Consider the following 24609-nt stretch of genomic DNA (forward strand, 5'->3'; position numbering starts at 1 on the left):
TTTTAAAGTTGTTGTTTTGAGTATAGACCAAAAGGGTTCATGGGGAACAAGAGGACTCTTGGTTTCATTGGTAGCTGCTGGTCAACAGTTTGGAAAGCTGGTCCTCTCATGCCTTAAATGTCTGCACACAGAAATCTGCTTTCCCCCCATCCCCACACCCTTCCACCCCACCTCATCTTTTGGTAAGCATAAAAAGTCAGCTTCCAGCTTGCAGAATTTTAGCTTTGAACAAACAGCTGAAAGAAGCCAGCATCTTGCATGGAATTTAGCATGCCACAAACAGAGGAAAAGTTTGCTGTATGGACAGCAGGGACGCATGCCAGGTTTACTGGCACAGGAGACTGCGAAAGCTGAGGCTGATGCAATCCTGCCTTGTGCTGTGTGAGTCTGAGCTGCATGGGCAGAAGTAAATGTGTTACAGTTCAGCTTCCAGTGAGCCAGAGTACGTTACATGAAGATGGACTCGCTTCTCAGTGCATGATTGCTCCTAGTCTGTGATTATTCCTCTTTTCCTGACTTACTGGCCACACTTGCTCCACTTTGGCCAAACCTTGTACCTGTTTCTGTACTGCTCCCTGGAATCCAAAATGTGGAGCTAAGAAGTAATGAAAGAGGACCTAAACACAAGCGTTGCAGCAGAGAGGAAATCCAGCTTTAATGACAGTTTTGCCATTAGAAAACTTGTATTTGGTAAGGATGCTTAAGGAAGGACCTTGCCTGCTGTGCAGCGTATCTACACTGTTTGTTTTCTTTTCACAATGTGAAAAAAACCTCTGGGTTCGTAGTTCATCTTTTTCTGTGGATTGGAAATGGATCTCAGTTTCTCAACTAGACCACAGTGTATTTATATGAACTGTGTTAAAACTTATTTGGTGCCACCATTTTTCCCTCGCTATTTTTATGTCTCAGTATCTATTTATCTAACCTGTTCTGAGACTATATGCAAATAACTGGAAAGTCCCAGTCATTTGTACAGTCTAGTGAAGAGAATGAGAACCACCTAAACAATCAAACTGAAAGTCACCCTCCCTAACTTGTGTTCAGTGAGTTCCACTTAGAATGAAAAAAAAAAAGTCACGCATTTCTGATCACTCCCCTACCTTTCTCAATGCCCCTCCAAATTGCTCAGAAAAACAAATAGAACAGCAATAATAGTCAAATTAGAATAGAAACTGCCACTCACTGTAAAGCTTATTCCAGGAAAATTCTTATTATATTTTATTTGTCAGAGGAAAACTATTTACTGAAGTAAATAAAGTATAAAATGAATGCTTACATAACTGCACAGTCATCATGCTTGTAATTTTTGTGCTAATGTATGAAACTTCTGAACTAGACAATACCTTGTCCACTGTGTGCTTACACATTGTGCCTAATGAAGTTATATCCACTGCTTAAGATAAGTTCATGTAGTTCAGGGAGGGAGAGATACAAGCTTGCTCAATAAATACTAATACATTTCCTCTCCCAGATCCACACCCAGTTCATCTGACCTGCTGAGAAGACTGTGCTCTTCCACAGGACCCAGACAACACCTTTTGATCTACCAATTCTGCTCTTACTCCCAGTCTGACCTGATAACATCATGTGCTCCAGCTGAGTGCTGCTCATTTTATGCCACCAAGGAACCTCAGAATACAGTCACTGAGCATCTTACCACATGAACAGTATATAGTACAGCACTTGCTGGTTCCATTTTGTCTTTAGGACAGTCCCTTACTAAGCCTAAAGTGACAGCAGCATGCTGGCTGGGTGAAGGAACCCGCAGGATTCACAGCCTTTCACTGTGCCCTTAATTACAAAGCGCAAAAATCAGCAGTGTTTCAGCTAGACAAAATGAATAATGTGATCTCCAGACTTCTCTAAAACCATGTGTTTGTTTTGGTAACCTATCTTGGGAAAGGGCACAACTCGTGTCTTATGCATTGCACAAAATTGTGCCTGAAAGAGGGTGGTTCCTAGAGGTGGTTCTGCAGTAGGTGTCACTGGTCCTGCTTGCTACTTACTTGGCACTTCAGATTCTCTAAAAATAACCTTCTGTCACAGTCATTTAGGCAGTAGTAATTCTATCTGTCTGCTTGGGAACATCCTTTTAACTCAATCTTAGCTTAACTGGGGATTTGCAAGGTGGATGATAACTTCAAATCGTGTCAATTCTTCAAAGCCATTTAATGCAGGAACATGACCACAGGAAACATGAACTGCTTGTTTCATCTCATTGCAAAATGTTAGCTACAGTGTTGATTACCTTTCCCTCCATCACTCCAAAAGAGGAGGAATATACTGCAGATATTGATGGATCAGTGCAAGACCCCAGCTGTCAAAGTGAAAACAGATTCATCCCATTTCAAGCATATTTAGGTACTTCCTTTTTTCCTCAATAAATCCACTAGGGAAAAGAATGAGAACATGATAGAAAAATCTTTCACTTACCTAGAAAGAGCTGGAAGGCAATTTGCCTTTACTTGCTGAGAGGTGACCAGCAGCAGGCCCAGCTGGGCTAAACCGGGACTGCTCTCATCGGAGTACTTTTCTGCATCAGCTGCACACGGCTTTGGCACTTCTCCTCAACTCAGAGGAGCAAAACTTTGTACTTACCTTCAGTGGGAGGTATATATCAGCTTACAGACCCGTCATATCCAACCCAGTCTAAGAAACATTACTGTTTTCCATTCTTTCTTACGTATAGTTGTCCCTGGACCTCTACCACACTGAGGATGATATCTACAAGCTCTCACTGGTGCTGGAGCCAAGGAACTCCAAATCTGTATGTAATCTTTTACTGTATTTTGATATATTGCTTATTTTGTCTGCATGCAGTTGATTAAGTTTTTAAATTACAATTAATGTGTTTTATTATTAATATGTACATAAAGCTTTTTAGGGTTATACTTGTGTAGAAAACACAGGCACTATTTATAATTTTTAGTGCATACTGGGAGAAATAAATAGTGGAACATGCCAGACCTCACTGTTAATTATTTTTCAACAAAACCTCTGCAAGTCCTGGGAAACAAAGTTCTACTTTAGATATATCCTATATAAGTTTATATCAATTATTTATTGCATGACCCTTAGCTGATTTTCTGGATGCTGGTGCAGTTACATAAAACAATACTGAGTTAAAATATTTGTTTAAGGCAAGGCAAATAATTACTGTAGTATTTTAAAACTGTTTGCTTAGGTATAATTGGCTTCATCTTGGGCTCTCAAGCAATGTTTAAACAGATGAGAATAGGTATTAATCTTTACTCGGTTGTGTGCAACTAAAGATAATGCTTTCACGCATTTTTCTTTATTTTTGAAAGTTCAAGGATACAGATAAATCTCATAATTAATAGTTGAATTTCACCTCAAATATTAATCTTTCTTCTGCTGCCAAAGGCTGAGGACTCTGCTTTCTTCTGAGCATTTCTTCAGTGTGTTAACATTCTTATTACCTTTCATATCCAGCCTGTGGTGCTCTCAGGCTGAGCCCTCTCAAGTCTGACAGCAGCAGGAGCTGAGGGTGGCTGGAAATGCTTTGCAGGGGGTGAGAGCAGGATCCAGGTGTCTGAGATGATGCATTCCAGTACTTTTTAAGGTTTTGAAGCATTCTTGAAAGCAAGCAAGGAAGCAGAACCCTTTAATTTCCAAGTATAAGGCTTCTCTGGGGTTTAAAATTGTTAATCACTCTTGGAGGACCAGTTTGAGGACTGTGTGTGTGCTCCCAATGATGCATTATGATGCATTTTGAGCAATGATAAGGAAACTAATGAATGTTTCCAACATTAGAGCAGCTTGAACACTTGAAATTTCATTACTGAATCTTCAGTCCTTGTTGGATACAATTTGACCACAACAGTTGCTGTTTATTTCAGTCATTCTGGGTCCCTCATGCTCTCATTACTGCCAGCAAAGTTGAAATGTTACAGCCTTATGCTGTGGAAGGACTAATGGACCGCTACTGTAAATGAAGAAAATTACCACATTGCTGCTTTGATCTCCAGCCTGATCTTGAAGCAAGACAAAAGCAATGTAAACAATGCTGTGAACTTTAACAGTTGTGGGAGACTTCTGCATCAGGATCAATGAACAGCCAGTGACATTGAGCTATTGCAGCACCCTGATGGGCAAAAAGCTGCAGCTGAATCGACAGAAGCAGGACTATTTGAAGCTTGCTTCTCTTTGATGGAGTGCCAAAGCACACAGGCTCTGTTAGAGGGGAAAGAATCTGTAGGGCTTTTGTATGTGGAAAATTTTGTCAAAGGCAATGTGACAGAGTAGTTATGTCATTCCAGCTGCTCCTCGATTTGTTGTTATGGTGCCACTCCCATGCAGGTGCACTATGGAGGAAATGCCTCATGCTGCTGCAATCATTTCCGAGGCAAAAGTGGAGCTGATCTGTTAGCATATGAGTCTCCTCTCAATGAGGACTTGAGCAAGACTTTCCTTCTGCTAAAACTGGGAGGAGACTCTTCAGTCAGTATAGCAGGCTAAAAAACCACTGAGGAATGACCATCAGCTGTAGTATAGCACCTCCTTGTCACAGTGTCCTGCGTTTCCATACCCATTAGTGATCTTCTTGTTGGGAGTTTTTACTAATACAGCTATTATCACGAGGACAACTCTGCCTGGTACAATTATGACACTGGTGATGCACTTCAGTATTTTTTTTTGGTTTTCAGTAGAATTCATTTCAATGCCAAAATATAGAAATGTTTGCAAACATCTGAAAATGTTTTCTCGGTCTACAACACCATGGTCCCTGTGCTGGTGAAATAAATGGGAGATAGAGTCTGAATCACAAACTACATGACCAGATTCACTGTTTTGGAACATTTAATAAATTCAGCATGGTAGTCTCTGGACAACCACTTAGCCCCTTTCCTCATAGCATGCATTTCAAATACATAAAGAAAATCACAGTTGTTCATTTGAATCTATGAGTGTAATAGAAGGAACAAATATTTCCCTTTGGCTGGTGGTCAGTAGTATGAGGATTTCACTGCAACTTGTCAAATAAACATAAAAATTTAATGAGGCTTCAAATGAAATAGCCCAGAAGGAAGAGGAAGGCTCCAGTGGATTCAGTCTCTTTCTGTACTCAGACCAGCAGATGTTAAAAGCTCCCTGTGAGGTCTCAGTAGTCTAGCACTACACTGACACTTTTAGTACAGATGCTTTGAGTCAGTGCTTTTGGCAGATAGAGCTGGATGTCCAGGTTCACTGTACTTCTTATGGAAATTGAATTTTGTTGATATAGGGGTGTTTTCCTCCCAAACTTACTTGTGCATACTTGTATAGGTAAAAATCTATCAAGGCATTTATAAAAGCTGTTCTAACACTTGAAAAAGGAAAAACAATTTAATAAAGCAACTCACTAAAAAATCCTTTTTTTCTTTTCCAACCAAACACAACAAAATATGAACCTGTGACCATTTCTCATCTGGATGTCAAATCTACAATACCATTGTTACACACAATTATATGTGTAACATCTTTACATGTCTTAATTGTCTCTCTTTCAAGTCACACCAGTTGAGAGTGAAACAAATGAGACCCAGATTCTTTGCTCATCAGCTAACACAGGGGCCTTCTGAGACTGTGGACACTCTCCCTTCTGATCCATTTTTTCTGCTTGACACTGCTCCACCTGCTAGAGATCCAGTGGCAGATGCAGGGAAAGGCCTGTTTGCCTTGCAGTTTTTTCATGCTAACTAGTTATTTTTGAATTCTTACCTGAGAATGTGTTCAGGTTTGTCCTTTTTTTCCTATGTGAAGAATCTGAGCTGCATTCCAGGGCTTCTCCCAAAGCACTGTAGGTGGTGTGGAGAGAGTCAGGCTGTGAGCTCTGTGCATCCAGTGAGCTGTCAGCTACTATTTTGTCAAGACCAAGACGTTTTTAAAATAAAATAGTCTGGCTGGTGTTATCTGCAGAGCGAGTCAAAGGTTAGAGCCTTTCTACCCAAGCTGCCTAAATGAATCAAGCTCTGCATCCTGGCACATCTCAGCTGGAAACCAGTGGGATTGCTGAGCACAGTTCTGCTCCTGCTTCTGCATCCTGCTGTCTTGCTGGTGCCACACAGAGCAGGAGCATGAATTTATTCAGGTTGTGGCAGTGGCTTCTGGGCAGGGTCCCCCCCAGCAGGTCCAAACCCTACAGGCCCTCCTTCCTTCCTTCCTTCCTTCCTTCCTTCCTTCCTTCCTTCCTTCCTTCCCTCTTCCTTCAAGTCTCGTTGCTGTTGAACACTCTGGAGATGTCAGTGAGGAAAGACTGCTTGGGTTTGCTTCTGAGCTGCCTGGGGGGCAGCAGTGGAGCTGCGAGGTGCCACAGAGAGCCTGGCTGAAGCTCTTTGTGAGGACAAGCAGCCCTTTGAAACCTTGTCTGATCTTTTGCTATGCACATTTTTACCGCACGAGTACTCCAGCAAGTTTGTTGTTGTGGCTCTGACATTTTGAGCTGCTTCTAACAGGAAATTCAGCTTCTTAATTCAGATTTGAAAATCCTTGTGTTCTGGTCCATTTCTCAGCAGCCTACCTCCCCGACCACCCCCAACAAGCCAGTAGTGCCACTGGAGTGGGCATCTGGAGTGGTACCTAAGCCTGACCCCACAGTCATCAACAAGCACATACGGAAACTGGTGGATGTAAGTATTTGGAACATTACAGTGGTCTAAGAGAATGAGAGATTTGGTATTTTCATATATTTAATATGAATTAATCAATTCATATGAATTAAGTTATAATTAATTTCAAGCTTATAATGAGATTGTTATGGTTGGGGTGAATTTCAGATATGCCATAATAAATTTGAGCTGTTACTGATACGTTCTGAAATATTTATTTTATTCCTGCAATCAGCAATGGGATTAGTAAATAGGTTTCTGGGTGGAAAGGAGCAGACTTTCAGAAGCATCCAAAACCTGGCTGCTGTTTAATAGGTTTGTCTAGCAAATAAAAATTCAGAGGGCAAAGTTTCATTTTTGCAGCTCTAGCCACACAGTTCATGTCTGGTAACAGCTGAAAAGAAAGCAACTCAGAAACAAGGTCTTATACATTGATAGGTCCAAAGAACTTTTCTGGAAATGTAGTTTTCAACTTGCTGTTATTTTACTGTCCAGAGCATGTTATGTATGGTAAAGATAACATTGTCTTGGTGTCACTTTAAAAATGTGGACATGACATCACTCCAAATTATAGCTGGGATCTTCTAGCTTCAGTTTAGAAAGTGATGTGTTGTGCTAGGTAATGTAAAAAAAGCTACACACCTCCAGCTTCCTTTGGAGAGGCTGAACCTTTCTTTCTGCTTTCTACAAATTAATAAGTAATTCCATGAGGAGCTATTAAATTCTGACTTTGTCCGTGTTACAGCTGACTAATTGGGTTATGTTGATAACCTAAACAAACTCTTCAGTACTCTCACCCAGGCTTCAAATATATCTTGTAGTTTACTTTTTGTACATACCCTTTTTTAAAAAAAAGTTTCCTTTTTCTTCTAATGTGGGATGCCAGAAAAGCACATACTGTTCCTGAATTGCTTTTGTCAGTGCCATATGTGTTGATAAAAATGACTCCACATCCAAACCTCTCTTTGATAGCTTGTTAAATAGGAAGTCTGTCACAATTCCTTAATCTTTCCAGAATGTGCTGGTTGGGAGTTTATGTTTGTTTCTATAGCTGAGGGAGTTGCAGTTCCCCATTCCACAATTTTGGCTTGGTTTGGGACATATCATCTAGAGTTTGACAGGATTAAAACATGCTTTGGGGCTTTTATGGATGCAGCTTACTAAAAGGCTCACACCACTCTGTACAGCTGTTTTCACTTTGCCAATATTTGTTGTTTACTTGTTGCTTTGAGTTGTGCTTTTAGCCATTGTTTTTATCACAAAAAGTGTTGAATACTGCTTGGGTTTGTGTTTTGGTTCCTTCTTTGTGATGTTTTTTTTGAGGTCTGCCAGTCATCGGTTACAGTCACTTGGTAGAAATGGGTTTCATCAGGTTCTTGTTAAAACAAGGACAACACAGACGCCTTTCAGGGGTCTCAGTATATGAATTTAATGTCTTTATCAACAAAATTTTAATCTAATGAAGGAGTCTGAACTTCACTATGTGCCTCCCAGATAGTGATGTTGACTTTGACACTCATGTTTTTACCACCAGCATCGCCCATAGCTTTAACAGCCCTTGCACATCTGCAAACAGGAAGAGAGACTATAGGAACTCCTTAGCAGCTAAGGAGGCCACCCACCACTGCATGAGACCTTTTACATTTGATCCCATGTCTGTTTTTACTTAGAGATGGATGGATGGAGGAGAATGGTTGTTGGACACAAATTGTTCATGATTGGGTTGTCAAAATACTAGTAAACAAAACAGATTGAAACAGTACTGTGGAAGGGTAGAGGTGGCCAGCTAAAAGAGAAATGAAGCCAAAACCATCTGAAATACTCATGGAAAAGCTGCTATTGTTTTTGTTTTATTTCTTCTTTTTTTTTTCATTATTAAAAAGTATACTTAATGAAGCAGAGGGAATATGCCATCACATGGGGCAGAATTTTAGTGGCATTTCCAACAGAGATGAAAAGTAAAGCAGGAATAATTAAGTGTGAAGAGGTGTGGAGGATCATCACTAGATAAATGATGTCAAATTTTCTTTAAAAATCTGCCATTTTTCCCATGGAGTCCAATAATACACATATTGAAATACTAAGCAAAAAATAAAAGGAATAAAACATACGCAACAGAGCACGTGAATAGCTGAATAGAACATTAGGTTACATATAATTATAATGTTGACTGGTATAGATTGAGGATAGGCTAAATAAAAATACAATAATATCTTTCTTTTCCCCCCAGTCTGTCTTTAGGAACTACGATCATGACCATGATGGTTATATATCTCAGGAAGACTTTGAAAGTATAGCTGCCAACTTCCCCTTCTTGGACTCTTTCTGTGTGCTGGATAAAGACCAGTAAGCTTGGCTATCTCTTTGTGGTGTTTTGGGCTTTTTTATCTTTTCCTCAATTTAAAAATTCAGAAATTACAAATATTGGAGAAACAGCATCTCCCAAGTTTCTTGTGTCTGACAAGATTACCGAAATATGAATTCTGTTAACATTTAAATTCTTTTATTCTAGTGAGTTCCTTAAGTCCCAGGATGGAGTCCTGCTTTATCTGGTACTTTAAAAATTGTTTATGTAATAGCTTAATGACAAATTCCTACTGGGACTGAGTCAAAACCCTGGAGTACTGTGAAACTACAGGGCAGATGCTCTATCCAGGCCAGACTGATGAAACAAATAAGTTCTGTACAGTACAGGGGGAATGAGTACATGTAGCAGAGAGGGGATAACAAATATTCTAGAAGAGATATATAACATTGATTTCCTAGCCAGCTGGGCTTGATAATTCTTGTTGTCCAGAATCCCTTTGGCTGTGAAGGCTTGTGGGCAGCCAGAGGCATAACCCCTTGTTCTGTGTGAGCAGGAAGTCAACCTCCTTCCTTTAGTGGTCTGGTTTGTGCTCTCATAACTCTAACAGGTGGGATAACAAGGTTCATGCTGTAAGTTCAGTGTTGCTGTTTAAAGAAAGATAAGAACCACAAGTCTGTAAGGGTTTTTTCCTTCCAGCGCTGTTGCAGCTCTGTCAAAGGACATGCTTTGTGTGCTGCATGCTTTCTGCAGTGAGAAAACCCCAAATTTTTCAGTGCAATGAGCAGTGACAGATCTACTCTACTTTTTATTTCCCTTACAGAGATGGTCTTATAAGCAAAGAAGAAATGATGGCTTACTTTTTGAGAGCTAAATCGCAGTTTCAGTGTAAAATGGGACCAGGATTTATTCATAACTTTCAGGAAATGACCTATCTTAAACCAACTTTCTGCGAGCACTGTGCAGGGTTTGTAAGTATGATTTTAATAATAGCATATCTTAAAAACAACTTTTAGCCTTTAATGTATATCGGGTGGAACTGGCTCCATTTTATTGCTGAAGTCTCTTGGCCAAATATCTCATGGCATTCAGAAACACAAAACATTTACTCATGTTGTAGCTGTGCTATCCAGTTTTGATTTAGTGGTTTCTGAAAACTGGCATTTGTGAGAATTTCTTCTTATTATAAATATATATAAAATTACATTAGCTAAAGGATGCTAGAGACTAAACGAATGGTCTTACTTGGTTTATCTTAAGTTCTTCAATTTGGCTTGATTTCCCATGTAAACAAGCTCAAGGGAAAATAGATGTCTGGAGCAGAGGATGTAGATGAGGCAAAAGCTGTTCTTTCTCAGGAAATTGCACATGGCAACATAGATACGTTCACAATTCTCTGAATAGCTGTAACAGCCCTAATTTTCTCTCTATTGAATTAACAGATCTTCTAATTTGGTAAAGAAATCAAAAGTGCTTCCAGCTGTTCTGTGTGATAAGAATTTTTAGAATTTATTAGTTGGGGTTTTTTTTATAATTTGCTTTTTCTCTCAGCCATAACTTACCAGATGTCACTTATTAGAGTGTTCTCAACATATCTGGGGAAGGATTTGTTTTGTGGACATTTGTGTTGCTTGTAAAACTTCTCAAAGTTTTCCACTTCAAACCAAATATAGAAAGAATAAAGAATTACTGTGATATAAAAGTTACTTTAATGGACACACTTGGCTGAAATCAAATGTCCACATTTAGACAGCTAAAGCAGTAAGAGCAGAGGGCCATGTCCTCTGTTTGTGTGTGTCTCACAGAGCAGGCTGTAAACTCAGACCCTGTCCCTGCTCTCCAGAACAGATCTTCCTCTGCACTCGGCGGTAACTTCATTCCATGATCTTTTCCACTAAGCAATATCTCTTCATGGTTGAAAGTAACAACAACACTGCAAAGCTCAAAAATGTGCTTCCTTTCAGACCTGCTCTAGTCCACGCTCCCGTTTTCCACTCATTCCTTCTGCGACGTGTCGGTTTTGTTCTAATGCCTGAAGCCCCTATCACAACCCGTGGCACTGATTAATGCCATGGGGAAGAAGGAATTCCACCTATTTCCTCTAGAGCTGCAAAAGCTCTGGCGGTGACATGGTCAGTGCTGACGCAGGAGTGTGCTGGTGGATCTCGAGCTGACAGCACCAGCAGAGCCGTGGGGCAGGGACAGCCACTGGCCCGAGCCTGTCGTTCCAGGCTGCCCTGGGAAGGCGTCATTGCGTTCGTGACACTCAGTGCGTGTTTGGAAGGCTTCCACAGCAAAGCAAGGCCCAAGGACTGCCCTGAAACGTCCCCTCCTGCAGATATTTTTCTCCTGAATCAGTTTTCTAATTGGCCATTGTTAGATTTTTCACGTCTCCCCGATTACATCCAGTGCAGGAATACAAATGAGTAAGGGGTTGTACAGGAAATGGAAATAAGGTCATTTTTCCTGTCAGCTCACTGAAGTCATTGGCATTGTTCTGTGGATGAGTTGGACTGATAGGACAGGAACCAACTACAGAATCTGCTGCATATTTGTTCTGCATTTCAGTGCAACTCATCCACAGGTAGAAACCTAATTTCAAACTGATGCACTGATTCACAGTCAAAATAATGTGCACTGACCATGCAGCAGGATGAATTGACATGACAGGGCAACGCACACAGTTATTAAAACGACACAAACTTTGAAGGTCAAGCTAAGACCTAATGCCATTAAGCAGCACAAAGTTGATATTCCCATGGCAAGTCGCAGTTCCATCCCAAAGCTTGAGTTGCACCACGTGGCAGGGTAGGTGACTGGCTGTCCTGCAAAACTTTATAATCTGGATTTGAACAGATCCTCTTACCTTGGAGCTCTTCAAGCCAGCTTTGCAGCAAAGACACATTCAAAGCTTTAGGTCAGAATTCATGACATGACACTTCAGATAAGCTTTCACTGTGGTGTGTAACCACAACAGTGGTGCCAAATATGAGGAAGGTACAGAGATAAGAAGGTGAGGAGGGAGGTCTGCAGTGGGAACAGATTACAGCTTAAATAAGTGACAATCATTGTCTCTTACAGTGATGCTGTTAAAGAAAACTGGGAAAATAGGTCATTGCTGCTCTTTCAAGAGAGACTGGGATGCTCCCCTGTTGCTGCCTGAGCACAGCAACTGCGTTCACTGTGCACATATATGGCATTAGCAAGAAAAGGATAAGCCACAGGCCTTCTATGGACCCAGCTTCCACTGCTATTCTTTCTGTTCTTTTGCTCACCATTCTTCCACCTTGTCTAATCTATTTTTTGCTCTCTCCAGAACCCCATTTTTGCTTGCTATTTCTTTAGTGCAGTGTGTGGGGTGCAGATTTTTTGGGTTCTTTACCCATAATCTTTCCATTCGGTTTATTTTACCCTTTCCTTTGTATTCTGAATGATGTTCATCTCTTCCTTTTGAACCTTTCTTTAATGACTGTATTCACCCCTGCTCTCTGTGCATGGATACTTACAAATCTGGTGAGGAGCCACGTGCAGTTTCAGCTGCCTGGATGTGCTCACCCTCCCTGGTGAATCAGTTCAGGAAAAATAAACACCAGAGTCCCCAGTTTTTTTACTTTTATGCTAGTTAGAAAAACTGCCCCTTCCTCTCACTGCCTCTCAAGAATGGCAATGCTTGTTTTCATAATGCCATGGCTGTAGATACAGTCCTTCTAAGTACACAGAAAACAATTTGCTAGGGAGTTTCCCTGTTTCCAAGCAATCCTGCTCATGTGGCAGTGAAAGCTTCCCAAAAGTGGGACCACACACACTGGCCCTTGGATGTTTAGCATTTGGTAGTTGAAAGTGTATGTCAACAAGAACAGCTTCTGAGGGAAGGCAAAGATGAAATTTAGTGGCTTTTCTGCCTATTTCATTCTTCATCTATTTGGGTTTTTTTTTAAGTTGGAAAAGGCAGCTACACAAATCAGATTGCTATGGCTAGGTGCGCTGGGAACCAGTATGAGAACCAAGAACCTAGTTTTTCTCTCTAGTGGTGTTTTCTTCTGCTGTGTTTTAACATTATGGGTCAGTGATGGATCTGGAGAATGGATGTACACAGGAAATTCTCCTGCAGATAACATTAAGGGAGCCCAGAAGCAAAATGTGTTCTGGTGTTTTCACTAAGTTTGATATGATAGCACATTTTAACCCATTCCTGGAAGCAAATGTCATCTGTATCTCTCCTTCTCTGGTTGTCCCATTACTATGAGTAAGTAGAAGTAAGGGAGAAGCCACACAAGTCTTATCACAATTAGAGGGGGAGGTCTGCCTGACAGGAAGGGTGTTAAGAGCAGTTGTATCCTGTTTGTGCTTTGGCAGCCATTGGTACTTCCTCATTGTGACCTTGTTTTCCTTCCAGCTTTCTTTTCTGGTTCCTTGACGTTCTTTTGTCTTTCTTTGCAGCTCTGGGGTATAATCAAACAAGGCTACAAATGCAAAGGTAAATAAACTTTACAAGGAGTTTTTTCAAGCTATGGGTGGCGGGTTTTAGGACAAGTCAGTCAACCATACCTGTAACTAAAATGGCCTATGTTCAAACACATCTTGCATCTACGTTTGGTTTTGTCCATGAGTAGTGACTGCTGGTACACTGTGAAGTTTCATGGCATTAAAGAAAATACCACCCAGTAGGAATGCACAGATTCCCTGAGATAAAGGCCCAAAGCAGTCCCTAACTCGACGAACTGTCCCTTTCTACCAATAAAGACCTTGTAAACTGGAAAACCAAGTGTTCTTATCCTAACACTGAGACATCCTGAAATACATCCCCTGAGACTCGGGTCAGGAAAGTCTGCTGGCAACAGTTTGTCATGTACATCCACGTGCCTGTAGTGAAGCCTACTTGCAATTTAATAGTGTCTGAGCTAGAAATAGAGAAATATTTAATTCCCAGACTGCCCACCAGATCTCATTGCAAGATATTCTTCAGACATTCAACTTATAAAAAACCTTAGAGCTCTTACATCCCTCTCCTTTGCCTTATAAAATAGTTCATTTCTTATGCAGTACTTGCACCATGTTAAGCAGGTCAGACCAAAAAGGGCATTGTAGTGGTCCTCATTGGCTTTAAAATCCTGGACCTACTTCTTTCTCAAACAGCCCAACCCTGGCTGTAGGGCACTGTTGATTTTCATAGCTGTAGCTGCATCTCATTTATTCAAAGGGTAACATCACACTTGTACTCTTTTCTCTTTGTCTAACACAGACTCCAAGGAGAAGGATAAAGAATTCACAGTAATTTTTTTTTAAATACACCATACTCCCATCTCTCTCCAGCCACAAATCTGTCTTCCTCAGAGTAGGATGGGGGAAATGTCCATGGTTAAATCAACATACGTAATTCAGATATTCCTGATTACTACCATCTTAGAAGCTTTGAAAGATCTGGTTACAGTCTATAGTTTTACTGGTAGGATGAGGAAAAGAATATAAAGTTTTGTCACACCAACCTGTAAACTCAATCTGAGATCTGAAAGTTGAGCTTCTGTCCTGCATCACTGCCTGTAGCAGTGGCCCAGTGTAGACTGAGCAAGAGTGGTTCTGTAAAGTCAAAGTTACAGGCAATGAAGCATGAAAGTAAGAGAGCAGAGCTGCTCACTCAGATCCTGCAGTGGTGAACAAGTGTGAGGGTGCCTGCCTTCTGCTGCAGCAGCTGCCAGCTGCTCTGTGTTCCAGCATCACTGCAGTGTGACACCCATTAGGGATGAACTCTGCCTTTGAGCACACAGCTGTCATCCTCTGTTTGAACCTCTGACGAGGGAGGGAGGGAGTTCCTCCTTTCAGGCCTGCTGCTTACCCCAGCTCTGTGAGTAATGAGATAAAGACTAGACTGCGTGGTCTGCAAGTGATAGAAGAAGCCCAGCAGTTCAAGAGAGATCTTTAGCGTATCTGAGGGGGAGTGCTACCTTTGAGGCAGAGAAAACCAGAGCTGGGCATGTACTGCTGCATTAGTCATATGAACAAGGTGTTGGCAGAAACCAGAACTCTCACCCAGTGCCAGCGCTGCTGCCCTAAGCAGAGTGGTTCTTACAGCAGAGTCATAAATGCAGCACCTTGACAATGCCCACTTAGAACAAAATGTTGGGCTATGGAGCAAAATCAAGGAGATGTGAGTTTTTGAACAATGGAAAAGGATACAGAGAAGAGAGAGATTATGTTTCGGGCACATCCTCCACCCTTCAGCCCTTTTTTGCAGATAAGATCCATACTCCAGCCACATTTTAGATAAACGTACCTAGTGATGATGTATCCATTGATTGATTTGAATCCCAGCAGAGGCTTGGAGTGCAGGTGCTCAGAAAGTCTTGCCTGGGTGGATGATACACTTCCACAGAGCTCATTCATGTGCTAATGTTGCTTACTGAGTTACTTAGACTAGTTTTAACCTGCAGTAGTCTACACCAAGGAATTCCTGCAGTCCTTCCAGATGCTCAGGGTATGGATGCTCTAGCGTCTTGTAACCAAACCTATTTACTATAATGGGCCCTGCTGGGTCAAATAAAAGCCAGCCAAATAAATAACCACCCCTCTTAGGGGAACTCATGCAGTAGAGCAGAAGTTTTATGTATGGCATACACAGGATCATATCATTCCACATCTCTGCCTTGAGACTATTTTACAATTAAAATATCATCTTCCCTCTTCTGCTGCCATTTTTCTATTAATGGCTGTCATGGAAATGGTCCATTCTTTTGTAATGCCCTTCACACCAAATGATCCATTTCTGTAGTGCCCTTCGCACCTGTCAAACTTTTTGTTCCTTCAAAGTCCTTTCTTGGTATATCTGCCTGCTGATAGCCCCGAGGGATTACCAGATAGTTGTGGCATTCCATTTGATGACTTGACAATTTCTTTCTTTACAGATTGCGGTGCCAACTGTCACAAGCAATGCAGAGACCTGCTTGTGCTGGCATGCAGGAAATTTTCCAGAGGAACTTCAGTAGGCAGCAACCATGGGTCTCTGCCTAGCAGTCCATCTCTGCCTCCAGGTGCGAGCAGTTTTCCTCCTGTTTTAAACGTTTTCTGGAATCCTCTCTAATGGCCAGTGTCTTCACTGCCATTTTTATTTTTTCCTATCAACACAGAGCAGTACCTGTTCTTTTCACTGCACTACGGCTTGTGTTCAGTCCTCAGATTACAACATCCTTTTCTCCAGTGATGGCCTTAGTGCCCTGTCTAAGGCTCACTCTCCTTACTGGCACCCCTATCCCAGCTGAAAAGAAATGAAATTGTACTTCTCCTTTTTTGTCACTTAAGAGCAAGGAGACATAGGGCACAATTCCAGCACTGCCTTACCCCCTGAGCATGCAGATGGCGAGACAATAAAATCTGTGCACACAGTGTCAGAAACAGTTTCCAAGCAGCATATGGATATTGATAATTATAGCACTGCTTCATACAAGGGGTTACCTCTCCACCCTCCCCAAGGCTTGTTACCTTTTTGTAAAGACTTTGAAGAAGAATACTTAAACAAAACAATCCCACTCTCTTTTTCAGCCCAAGATGAAGTATTTGAATTTCCCAGTGTTGCTGCAGAACACCAGGACCTTGATGGCAGAGCTATCACCCTTGTCACTGGCTCTTCACGGAAAATCTCTGTGCGGCTGCAGCGGGTGACCACCAGCCAAGCAACGCAGACAGAGCCACTCTGGCATGAGCCAGGCTGGAATGATTCAGGTTCCCATACTTTCCCCAAAATGAAGTCCAAGTTCCACGGAAAAGCTGGGAAGAACAAAGGGTTTGCAAAGTGGGAGAATGAAAAGCCCAGCACGCAGGCTGATGTAGGTCTAGAAGCTGAGGCTCCACAAGATACAGAGGATCACAATGGAATAGAAACCCTCCCAGAAAGACAAGAATCTGAGGTGAGTTCCAGAGGAAGACAAGACAGTTTAAAATCCGCTACAGTCTGAAGTCTCATAAGGTTATTTGATGGATTTCGGGATGCTTTTTCATTCAAATTTGTCATTGCTTCTTGCATGAGAGTTGCTTTCATAAGAATGCTAAATCATCCAGAGATCCCTGTTTTCTACACTGCAGTACATGTTTGCTGTTACTCTTTTTGACACTCTTTACTCTTTTTTTTGACACTGCTGTTACTTTTGACACTCTAACTGGCAGTTTGGGTTTTGGTGTCAGTATGTTCCTTTTAGGAGGTGGGTACTTTTCATTTCGAAAACCATTAAAACAGCCTGGTGGATATCTAGTCCCCTTCTGTGCTGTTGTGCCCCAGCCCAGTTCAGGGCTCCATGATAGACTCACAACAATTACCATTCTGACAAATACAGGAGTACAGGCCAGGGCAGGGAATTGATCTGATGTCTGGTCCATAAAGTTTATACTTCCAAAGCCTCATGCTTTTATTGACCATCTTTGCCAGCACGTAAATGCTTATTTTCTTCTGCTTACAGGATAGCTGATTGCTCACCCTGAAGCATGGAAAACTAAAGATGACAACTACAGCAAGTGTTGATAAACTGTCACAGACCACATTTGGCCGTAAGGAGTGTTCCCATACCTCATCCTTTTAAACTCACCCATTTCCCTGTTTTCTTAGCTGAAAGGTGTTATAAGGCACTATTTATTTTCTCACGAGTAAGCCATTGGATGAACATTGCACAGCCACAGCAGAACGGATCTCTGCGCTCAGTGTTTTCTTTTGTATGACTTCTGTGGAAACTTCCTCTACATGCCAGTGAGGATATATTTGGCCTTCTTTAAATGCACTGCATCATTTCGATACATCTGCCAGCAACAACAATGGTGAGGACAGAAGCCAAGCATCCAAGTTTGTTCAATAGCACTCCTTCCCCGAGGCTTGTAATGATCATTTAAGGAAAGAAGTAGATGTGCATTTTGATTAAATCTCAGACAAAAATCTCTCACAAAGTCCTCTATACTGAAATTCTTTGCTCACCTTGGGGTTTGAATTTTGGCCATGTTTACATTGCTACACTGAAAGTGATACCAGTTTCCAAACTGGGGATCCTTCAAACAAACAGCAGCTGGCTGAGACTGAAGGAATTCCAAGACACTAGGTGTTTGTCTGGTTACACCACAATGGAGAAGGGTCATCTTTGCCAGCACTGATTATGGTAACATTAGCATGCAATAAACACTTTAGTTTTACGTGTGTGTGTTTGTGTCTGTGTATGTAAGTGGATGTGATACTTTTCTCTGGTTAGAAAGCTGCATGTGTTAAGACTGCATGTTCTGAAGAGCAATCTCCAAATCAGCAGTTTGCTAAGGTAAGGTCTAGCACCTGAATCTGTAATGGTTCTGGCATTTCCCAGAACCACTGAGTTATTGAAAGAGGACAGCACTCATCTGGAAAAAAAAGAGAAAAACAAAACACCACAAAGCTCAAACCTGAAAGATTGGCACATATGTTATTTTTCTTATCCCATCTCCCCACAACAACAAAGGTGTGTGTATATAGCACACACTCTGACCTAAAGGCACCCAATTACAAGACATCCTACAAAATTCAGGTTATTGCACCCTTCAACATGTTATAAGCCCTCAAGATGAGAGTAATTTCATCTACTTCCCTAACACAAAACTGACAGCTGCAGTGCTCTGTGGTAATTTGTCTGTAAATGGCACTGGGACTACATGATGCCTGCCCAGGTTTGCATCTTGCATCCTGCAGGTTTGTTTTCCAACATAACCAGTAGCAATAGTAAATCTGTGGAGACAAAGTATTTAAAAAAAAAAAATTATTTCTTCACTGTTGTAAACTCAAAAGAAATAAACACTGCACAAGCATTGGTTTCCAAACTTGAAAGAGGGCCAGAAGCATGCTTCACTCCTATACTGCTGCAGGCAAAGACAGGCCTTAGCAAAAACATGGTCTTTATTTCCTGTGGTGGGTCAGCTGACAGGTCACAGCCAGCTGACCGCACAGCCACTGCTACAGCACATGGCTTGCTCACAATGAAAATGATGTGGTGGAGAATTTGAATAGAGAAATTTGGTTATGATCCAGGCTGCTGATGGATCTGTTGAGATAAGCCCCTTAATGCTCTATAAATGAAATGTTCATGAGCAACTTCATAAGCTTTTAGTCTGTAGACCTCAGGTCATTTCTTGCAGGCTTTTAAAAGTTATTTGTAGCTCTTGACTTACTCATCTCATCAGTAAATCTCTTGCAAGCCTGGTAGCTTCAGTTATATGCTTACCTCAGCAGCAGTTGCAGATCAAGGATCGTCTGCAGGCTCACACTGCTGATCCTGGTAAGCAAAATATTGCAGCCTCCAAGGAAAATCACAAAATCAGTAAGGCTGGCTCTAAGATGATCATACCCTACCTTTGACCAATCACCTTGTCAGCTAAACCATGGCACTAAATGCCACATCCAGCTGTTTCTTGAACACGTCCAAGGATGGTGACTCCACCACCTCCCTGGGAAGTACATTCCAATGCTTAATGACCCTGCCCATGAAGAAATTCTTTCTGAAATTCTTTCTGAAATTCTTCCTGAGATTGAGAAGGAATAGGTGAAAATTCCAAGCACCTGCTACAGCTGGAAACCCTTTGCTTCAGGCATTTAAGGAAGGGGAACACAGAGTGTTTTGTAAGTGTTCGTGGCCATTGAAAACAAGAAAAACAGTGGGTAGAAATGCAGTCATTTTTCTCACATACACACCCCTCACAGCCCAAAAAGGAATAGATGTATCATAGACAATGTAATAATATATTAAAAAAGCATTCACAGGCTGTTTACAGAATGTGGATCTCCTAGTTCCACAACAAGAATTTGAGTAGGGAGAGCTGACAGGGCTTGAACAAACATTTTAAGAAGTTAATATGAGCTGATTCTTTTTTCCTGTGGGGAGGCCTGAATATGAAATTTAGAAAATATTTTTTTCCTCTTATTTCAAGCGGACATATTTTTCTGAACATGGGAAAGACTTTTCTTCACAAAAACAATTTTATTTCCTCAATCTAGGCAAAGGAACAAAGAGTTTCTTGTTCACTCTCTCTCTAACTTAACCAAATGCAGAAAGCATCAGCCATCAGAGCTCCTGCCTGAGCTATGTGTCTTTGCTGGTCTTGGTGAAATCCTGCCTGCTAGAAGTACAGCAATTCCAGGAGAGTGTCCAGGAGAAACTGTGTCATAATGACAAGAATGCTGGATTAATGAAGTAGCTAAAGTCAGATACAATCCCAAATGATGCTGGATACTTCCACTCCATCCATTCTCTCCTGTCTCAGGATCTTCTAAAAAACATGGGTGGAGACTGAGGGATTGTTTAAAAAACAAACTCCCCAAAACACCACACGTGGACAGAAGGAAGATTATGTCAACCATTATTTACAGCTTGGTCTGCAAATGCCAAAGAATACAAGCAATAAGAGTAGGTGAAAAATGCAAGTGTTTGGATAGACCCTGATAGATTTTTTGTCTGTTTGAGCCAAACCCACTAGGACTTTCTGTGCTTGTGTAAAACCTCTGCAAAGCCTCATGTTGCACATAAGGGAGCTTCAGCTTTGCTTCCAACTTTATGGAGTAGCCTGAAATTCTTCTCAAGGGGTATGGGGAACATCTGGCTCCCTAGAGAAGTGCAAAGTCAGGTTTGAACCACAACACTCTCCTCTGCTCTAAACGTCCCCAGTCTTGCCCTCCTCTGCCCCCCACCCCCAGTCCTACTCACATTTTAGGCTTTAAAAGAAAAACTCAGCTTTACAAAGAGACATCTTCCTAGACAAAAGCTATCTTCTCAGAGGCACCTTCCTCAGGCAAGTGAAGTCTTGGGCAGGGAAAATATGCTTGCTGACCAGAACTAGTCTGAAGCGTGGATTTTTCCCCAGCTGGGAAAGGTGAACCATTTTCCTTTCCATAACAGCAGACGAGCTGAGCTGCAGAGCCAGGTTAGGGGCAGCCGTTGCCTGAAGTTTTACATTTTTCCAAAATTAAACAGCCTGTTACCTCTTTGGACTGCTGCTCAAGGACTCCTCTATGGAAGTCAAAGTGTAAGCATGCCCTATGCACCCCCCAAGGTCTTCCTCCGGGGAAGCCCAGAAGCCTTTGGCTGAGATAGCATGAGCAGCCACAGGAGGATATTTGCAGCCTTGGACACTATTTCTAGAAGCTTTAGACATCTGTATGGGAAATACAGATTTTACATGAAAGAAAGCTGCATGTGAAGGATCCTAGACAGAGGCTGGGAAAAAACCAACAAAACAAAGCAAACACCACCAAAAACAGAGAACAAATAACAAGACAGACAAAGAGTACGTGCAGGAAGAAGCACACTAAGAGACCTCTTTCTCTATGTGACACCAAGAATGGAAGGGGATCTCAGTGGAGACCAAAAGCAGGGAGAGAGAGAAGAAAGGAGGGAAGGAAGGACTGAATGCAAATTTTGTGGAGACAGGAGGCAGGAGAAACAAGGGTTTGTTTCCGGTTTGTTTGTTTTGTGACTGTTACAGCACAAAGAAAATCTAATCAAGGTTTTCTTCATTCAGCATCAGCCTGCTAACTGATGAACATCCATACAGCACAAAAAAATAGTTACAAGTACTTCTCAAGAAAGACTTGACAAAAGAGCTGGGTCACCCAGGGTCATTGCAGAAATGGATGCAACCCTGGAAAAAGTTTTTGAGTTATCAGCACTAATCTGGATTTTCAAAATAAACATTGCAGCCAACAGGCTAAACTCACTGGAAAATCTGTGTGCTGAACTTTAAAGTGCTGTTTACAGCTGCTGACAATCTGGTCCTAGGAGACAGAAAAGCCATTAGCAAAAGGCTACCGCTGGGGCAGTATGAAATTTAGCCAAAAAGTCTGCTTTTTCCATGAGTGGAGCTAATGCCGGAAAGTTTAAAGAGGCCTTATCACCTTCATCTCTGCTTCATGTGTGAAAACGAGTTATGACCTTCCACCTGCCCACATCATAGGCAGACTCCCTCTTTCTTTGGTTTTACAATAGTGTTTTTCTACATTTTGTACTTGTTTTTCTCCCCTCTGTTGTGGGAAAGACCCACGTGGACAAGAGGGGAAATTACTGGACAATAAAGGGGAAACAATGACACTGAGAGCAGTCAGAGCTGTAAAAAGCACAAAGTAAACACAAAGGAAAAATATTTTTTCCCTTCTACCCTTGTTTGTCAAGCCATTAGAGGTGTGACTTATTCTTGGCCAAAGAGGGGAGAAGGCAATGTTTACAGCTGGTAATAGCAGTTGCTTTTTCAGATTGTGTCCCCTTGAAAAGTTGTAGCCTGAAGTAAGCAAGCACACGAGTACGCCGAGAGTCTACACAGGGGATCCACCTTGGTGTACTGCTCTCCAGTCACAACACTGCTGTGACTCTAACCTAAGGGCTGCCTACGAGGCTGAGAAATCAAACTTGGAGTTCAGCATGAGCCTGTTTGTTTGGGACTGCTAAATTACGCTCAACACCTTAAAAATGCATTGATACATCTGTACCATTCCTGTTGTCCAGGGAAATCAGAAGTTCAGAGAGAGCAGAATCACAAGCCTGACAGTCAACAACACCTGGACTCTCCACTGCAGTCTAAATATAGCAGCACTAAGACTAAACTATGTGCAATAAAAAGGTATTTGAGGGCTTTTGTTTTCAGGTCTTCATTAAACTAACAGAGAGCTAAATTAACTAACTTTTAGTACCACAATAATTGACACAAGTCTTTTGGACACTCAAGTCATCAGATCCTAGTGAGAATCCTTATACCCCACTGCATTCTTCACACCTCAGCAGTTTAATTTTAATTTCCTAGGTGCATAACCTGCTACAGGGAATACTACACCACAGGACTTTTCAAGCTCCAACCACCTCTCATAACTATCTACTGTCGTGAATCTTTCTTCCCTTCTCCTCAGTCCTATCTTAGATGCTTAACTGGTAAGCCTCTAGGTTCTAATTGAGCCTGAGATAGGTTGAGGCACTTGCCACTTTCCTCAATTCATATGCAAATAAGTTTCATGGAGACGAACAGCCAAAGCCTTAAGGCAGGTTACCCACATGCTCTGGCTGACAAACTCAATCCGTAGCTTGAGGAGCCCCTCTGGGGCCATCAACCATCGTGGCACATCACCATGGAGCTGCACACTTCAGGATTTTGGCTGCTGAAGCAGAGGAATCACATCAAGCAAGAGATTGCCAGCCAGCTAAAGAGGAAACAACTCAGGGAACAGCTACAAGCCAAAAAGGCTCTCTGGGGTGAGTGATGTATGCTGCAAGCTCAGTTTGACCCACTTTCCCTTGCTGTGGTACTCCCTTACACAGAGTAAGAAATAAATTAATAAATTTTATCTCTTCCTCAGACCTGCAAGGAAAACCCAACTATGAGTACAGTGCATATGGATCATGGTATTCCAAGTCACACAGTAATGCACCTGATGTGGGGAGCAAGTGTGCCCCCCTCTCCCCACAGTTATGTTACTGCACAGTGACAATGCTTGAGAGACAGTGATCCTAACAGAGAGAACGGAAAGGCAGTGCAAGTGAAGCCTTTAGGAAACAAAAGCTGCTAGAGAAAAAAAGGCAGATGGAAAAAACAGAACAAGATGCCTACAGCTTGTGGGATAAGAGTGGCAAGAACAGGAAGGCCAAGAGGAAGAACACTGTTCCCCTTGCTTGCTTACTTAATTGCCTTCTTAATCTGCTGGAGTTCTGCTTTTGATCATGATGCACAATGAAAGCAACCATGTACATCCAATCCACCACAGTCTAATAACATCCACAATCTATCTCTCCTCTCCCAGCTTCTATTTAAGAGATTCCTCCCAGTGCAGCAGTGCAGGAACCATGTTTAGAAAACAGTAAATATCAGAGCAGCATACAGAGAATAACAAAGCAGAGGCTGTTTGCTTTCATTAATCAAAGCTGTTCTCTCCACATATACAAAGCTTGTTTTCTCTGGGGAACAAAGTCGTCACAGCACACTAGGAGGAAACAATAGAGTAAGGAAAAACAACAACAGCTGGCAGAAGCAAAGTGTTTTCTTTCCTGTTGGAAGAGTAAAGCCTCCTGTTTTTGCCTTCTGATTTTTTTTTAACTTTCCCCCTCAAACAGCAACTGGGACCTGGCTTACCCTAAGTCCTGGAAGAGGGAGGAGGAGAAGCAACATATTTTGATGAGAAATAGCTGTCTGGGAGGAGGAAGGGGAAGCTCCTACTCCACCCCAGCATCAATTCACCATGTCACCATGTGCAAAGGCGAGACTCTTCACTGCAGCAAGAGCTATGGACTTGCAGAGGAACTGGCAGCTCTAGCACAGAAAGCAATCTCTGAAGGTGCTGATATAACTCCAGCAAGGGCTCTCTGAAGAGCCTCCGGAGTTCCCTCTTGCTAGGACCAAGTTTACAGCACTCTTAATGCACTGACAGAAAACACCATCCTCTGCAGTGAGAAGTGTGAAGAAAAGCAGAAGCTGTCAGCTTGAAGAGATTATATTCCCAGCAAAGGGCTCTTTTAATTTGTCAATCTCTTTACATTTGCTAATCCAGGACTGACCCCACTGTTGGAACCCTAATTCTTAAAAAAAAAACCCCACTAATTATTTTTGCATGAATGCAGCTGGTCACCAGCTAATGCTCATGACAAGGTATTACCTTCCCACATGGGAGACACCTTCTCTGGAGAATGCTGCTGTAAGAAGACATCAATAAGCCTTTGTGAAGCTGCATCATTCAGT

At 41.8% G+C, this 24609-nt stretch overlaps 1 protein-coding gene across 6 annotated transcripts in view; it reads left to right on the forward strand.

Moving 5' to 3' along the window:
* Positions 1-18045, forward strand: part of RASGRP3 (RAS guanyl releasing protein 3) — a 58628-nt gene extending 40583 nt beyond the window's left edge. For 5 of the 6 annotated variants that reach the window (XM_088053572.1, XM_088053571.1, XM_088053575.1 and 2 more), the window contains exons 10-17: positions 2690-2767; positions 6513-6629; positions 8839-8954; positions 9737-9884; positions 13354-13390; positions 15813-15938; positions 16447-16811; positions 17358-18045. In XM_088053572.1, the coding sequence (XP_087909698.1) occupies positions 2690-2767; positions 6513-6629; positions 8839-8954; positions 9737-9884; positions 13354-13390; positions 15813-15938; positions 16447-16811; positions 17358-17366 (996 nt within the window). In that variant the 3' untranslated portion in view covers positions 17367-18045. The remainder of the gene's footprint in view (positions 1-2689; positions 2768-6512; positions 6630-8838; positions 8955-9736; positions 9885-13353; positions 13391-15812; positions 15939-16446; positions 16812-17357) is intronic. The other variant, XM_088053576.1, reaches the window with a different exon arrangement.
* Positions 18046-24609: the final 6564 nt, after the last annotated feature.

Source organism: Pseudopodoces humilis, chromosome 3 (assembly GCF_049639895.1).
Source record: "Pseudopodoces humilis isolate 2021_Gansu_Grassland_sample_001 chromosome 3, ASM4963989v1, whole genome shotgun sequence".
NCBI classification, from domain to species: Eukaryota; Metazoa; Chordata; class Aves; order Passeriformes; family Paridae; genus Pseudopodoces; species Pseudopodoces humilis.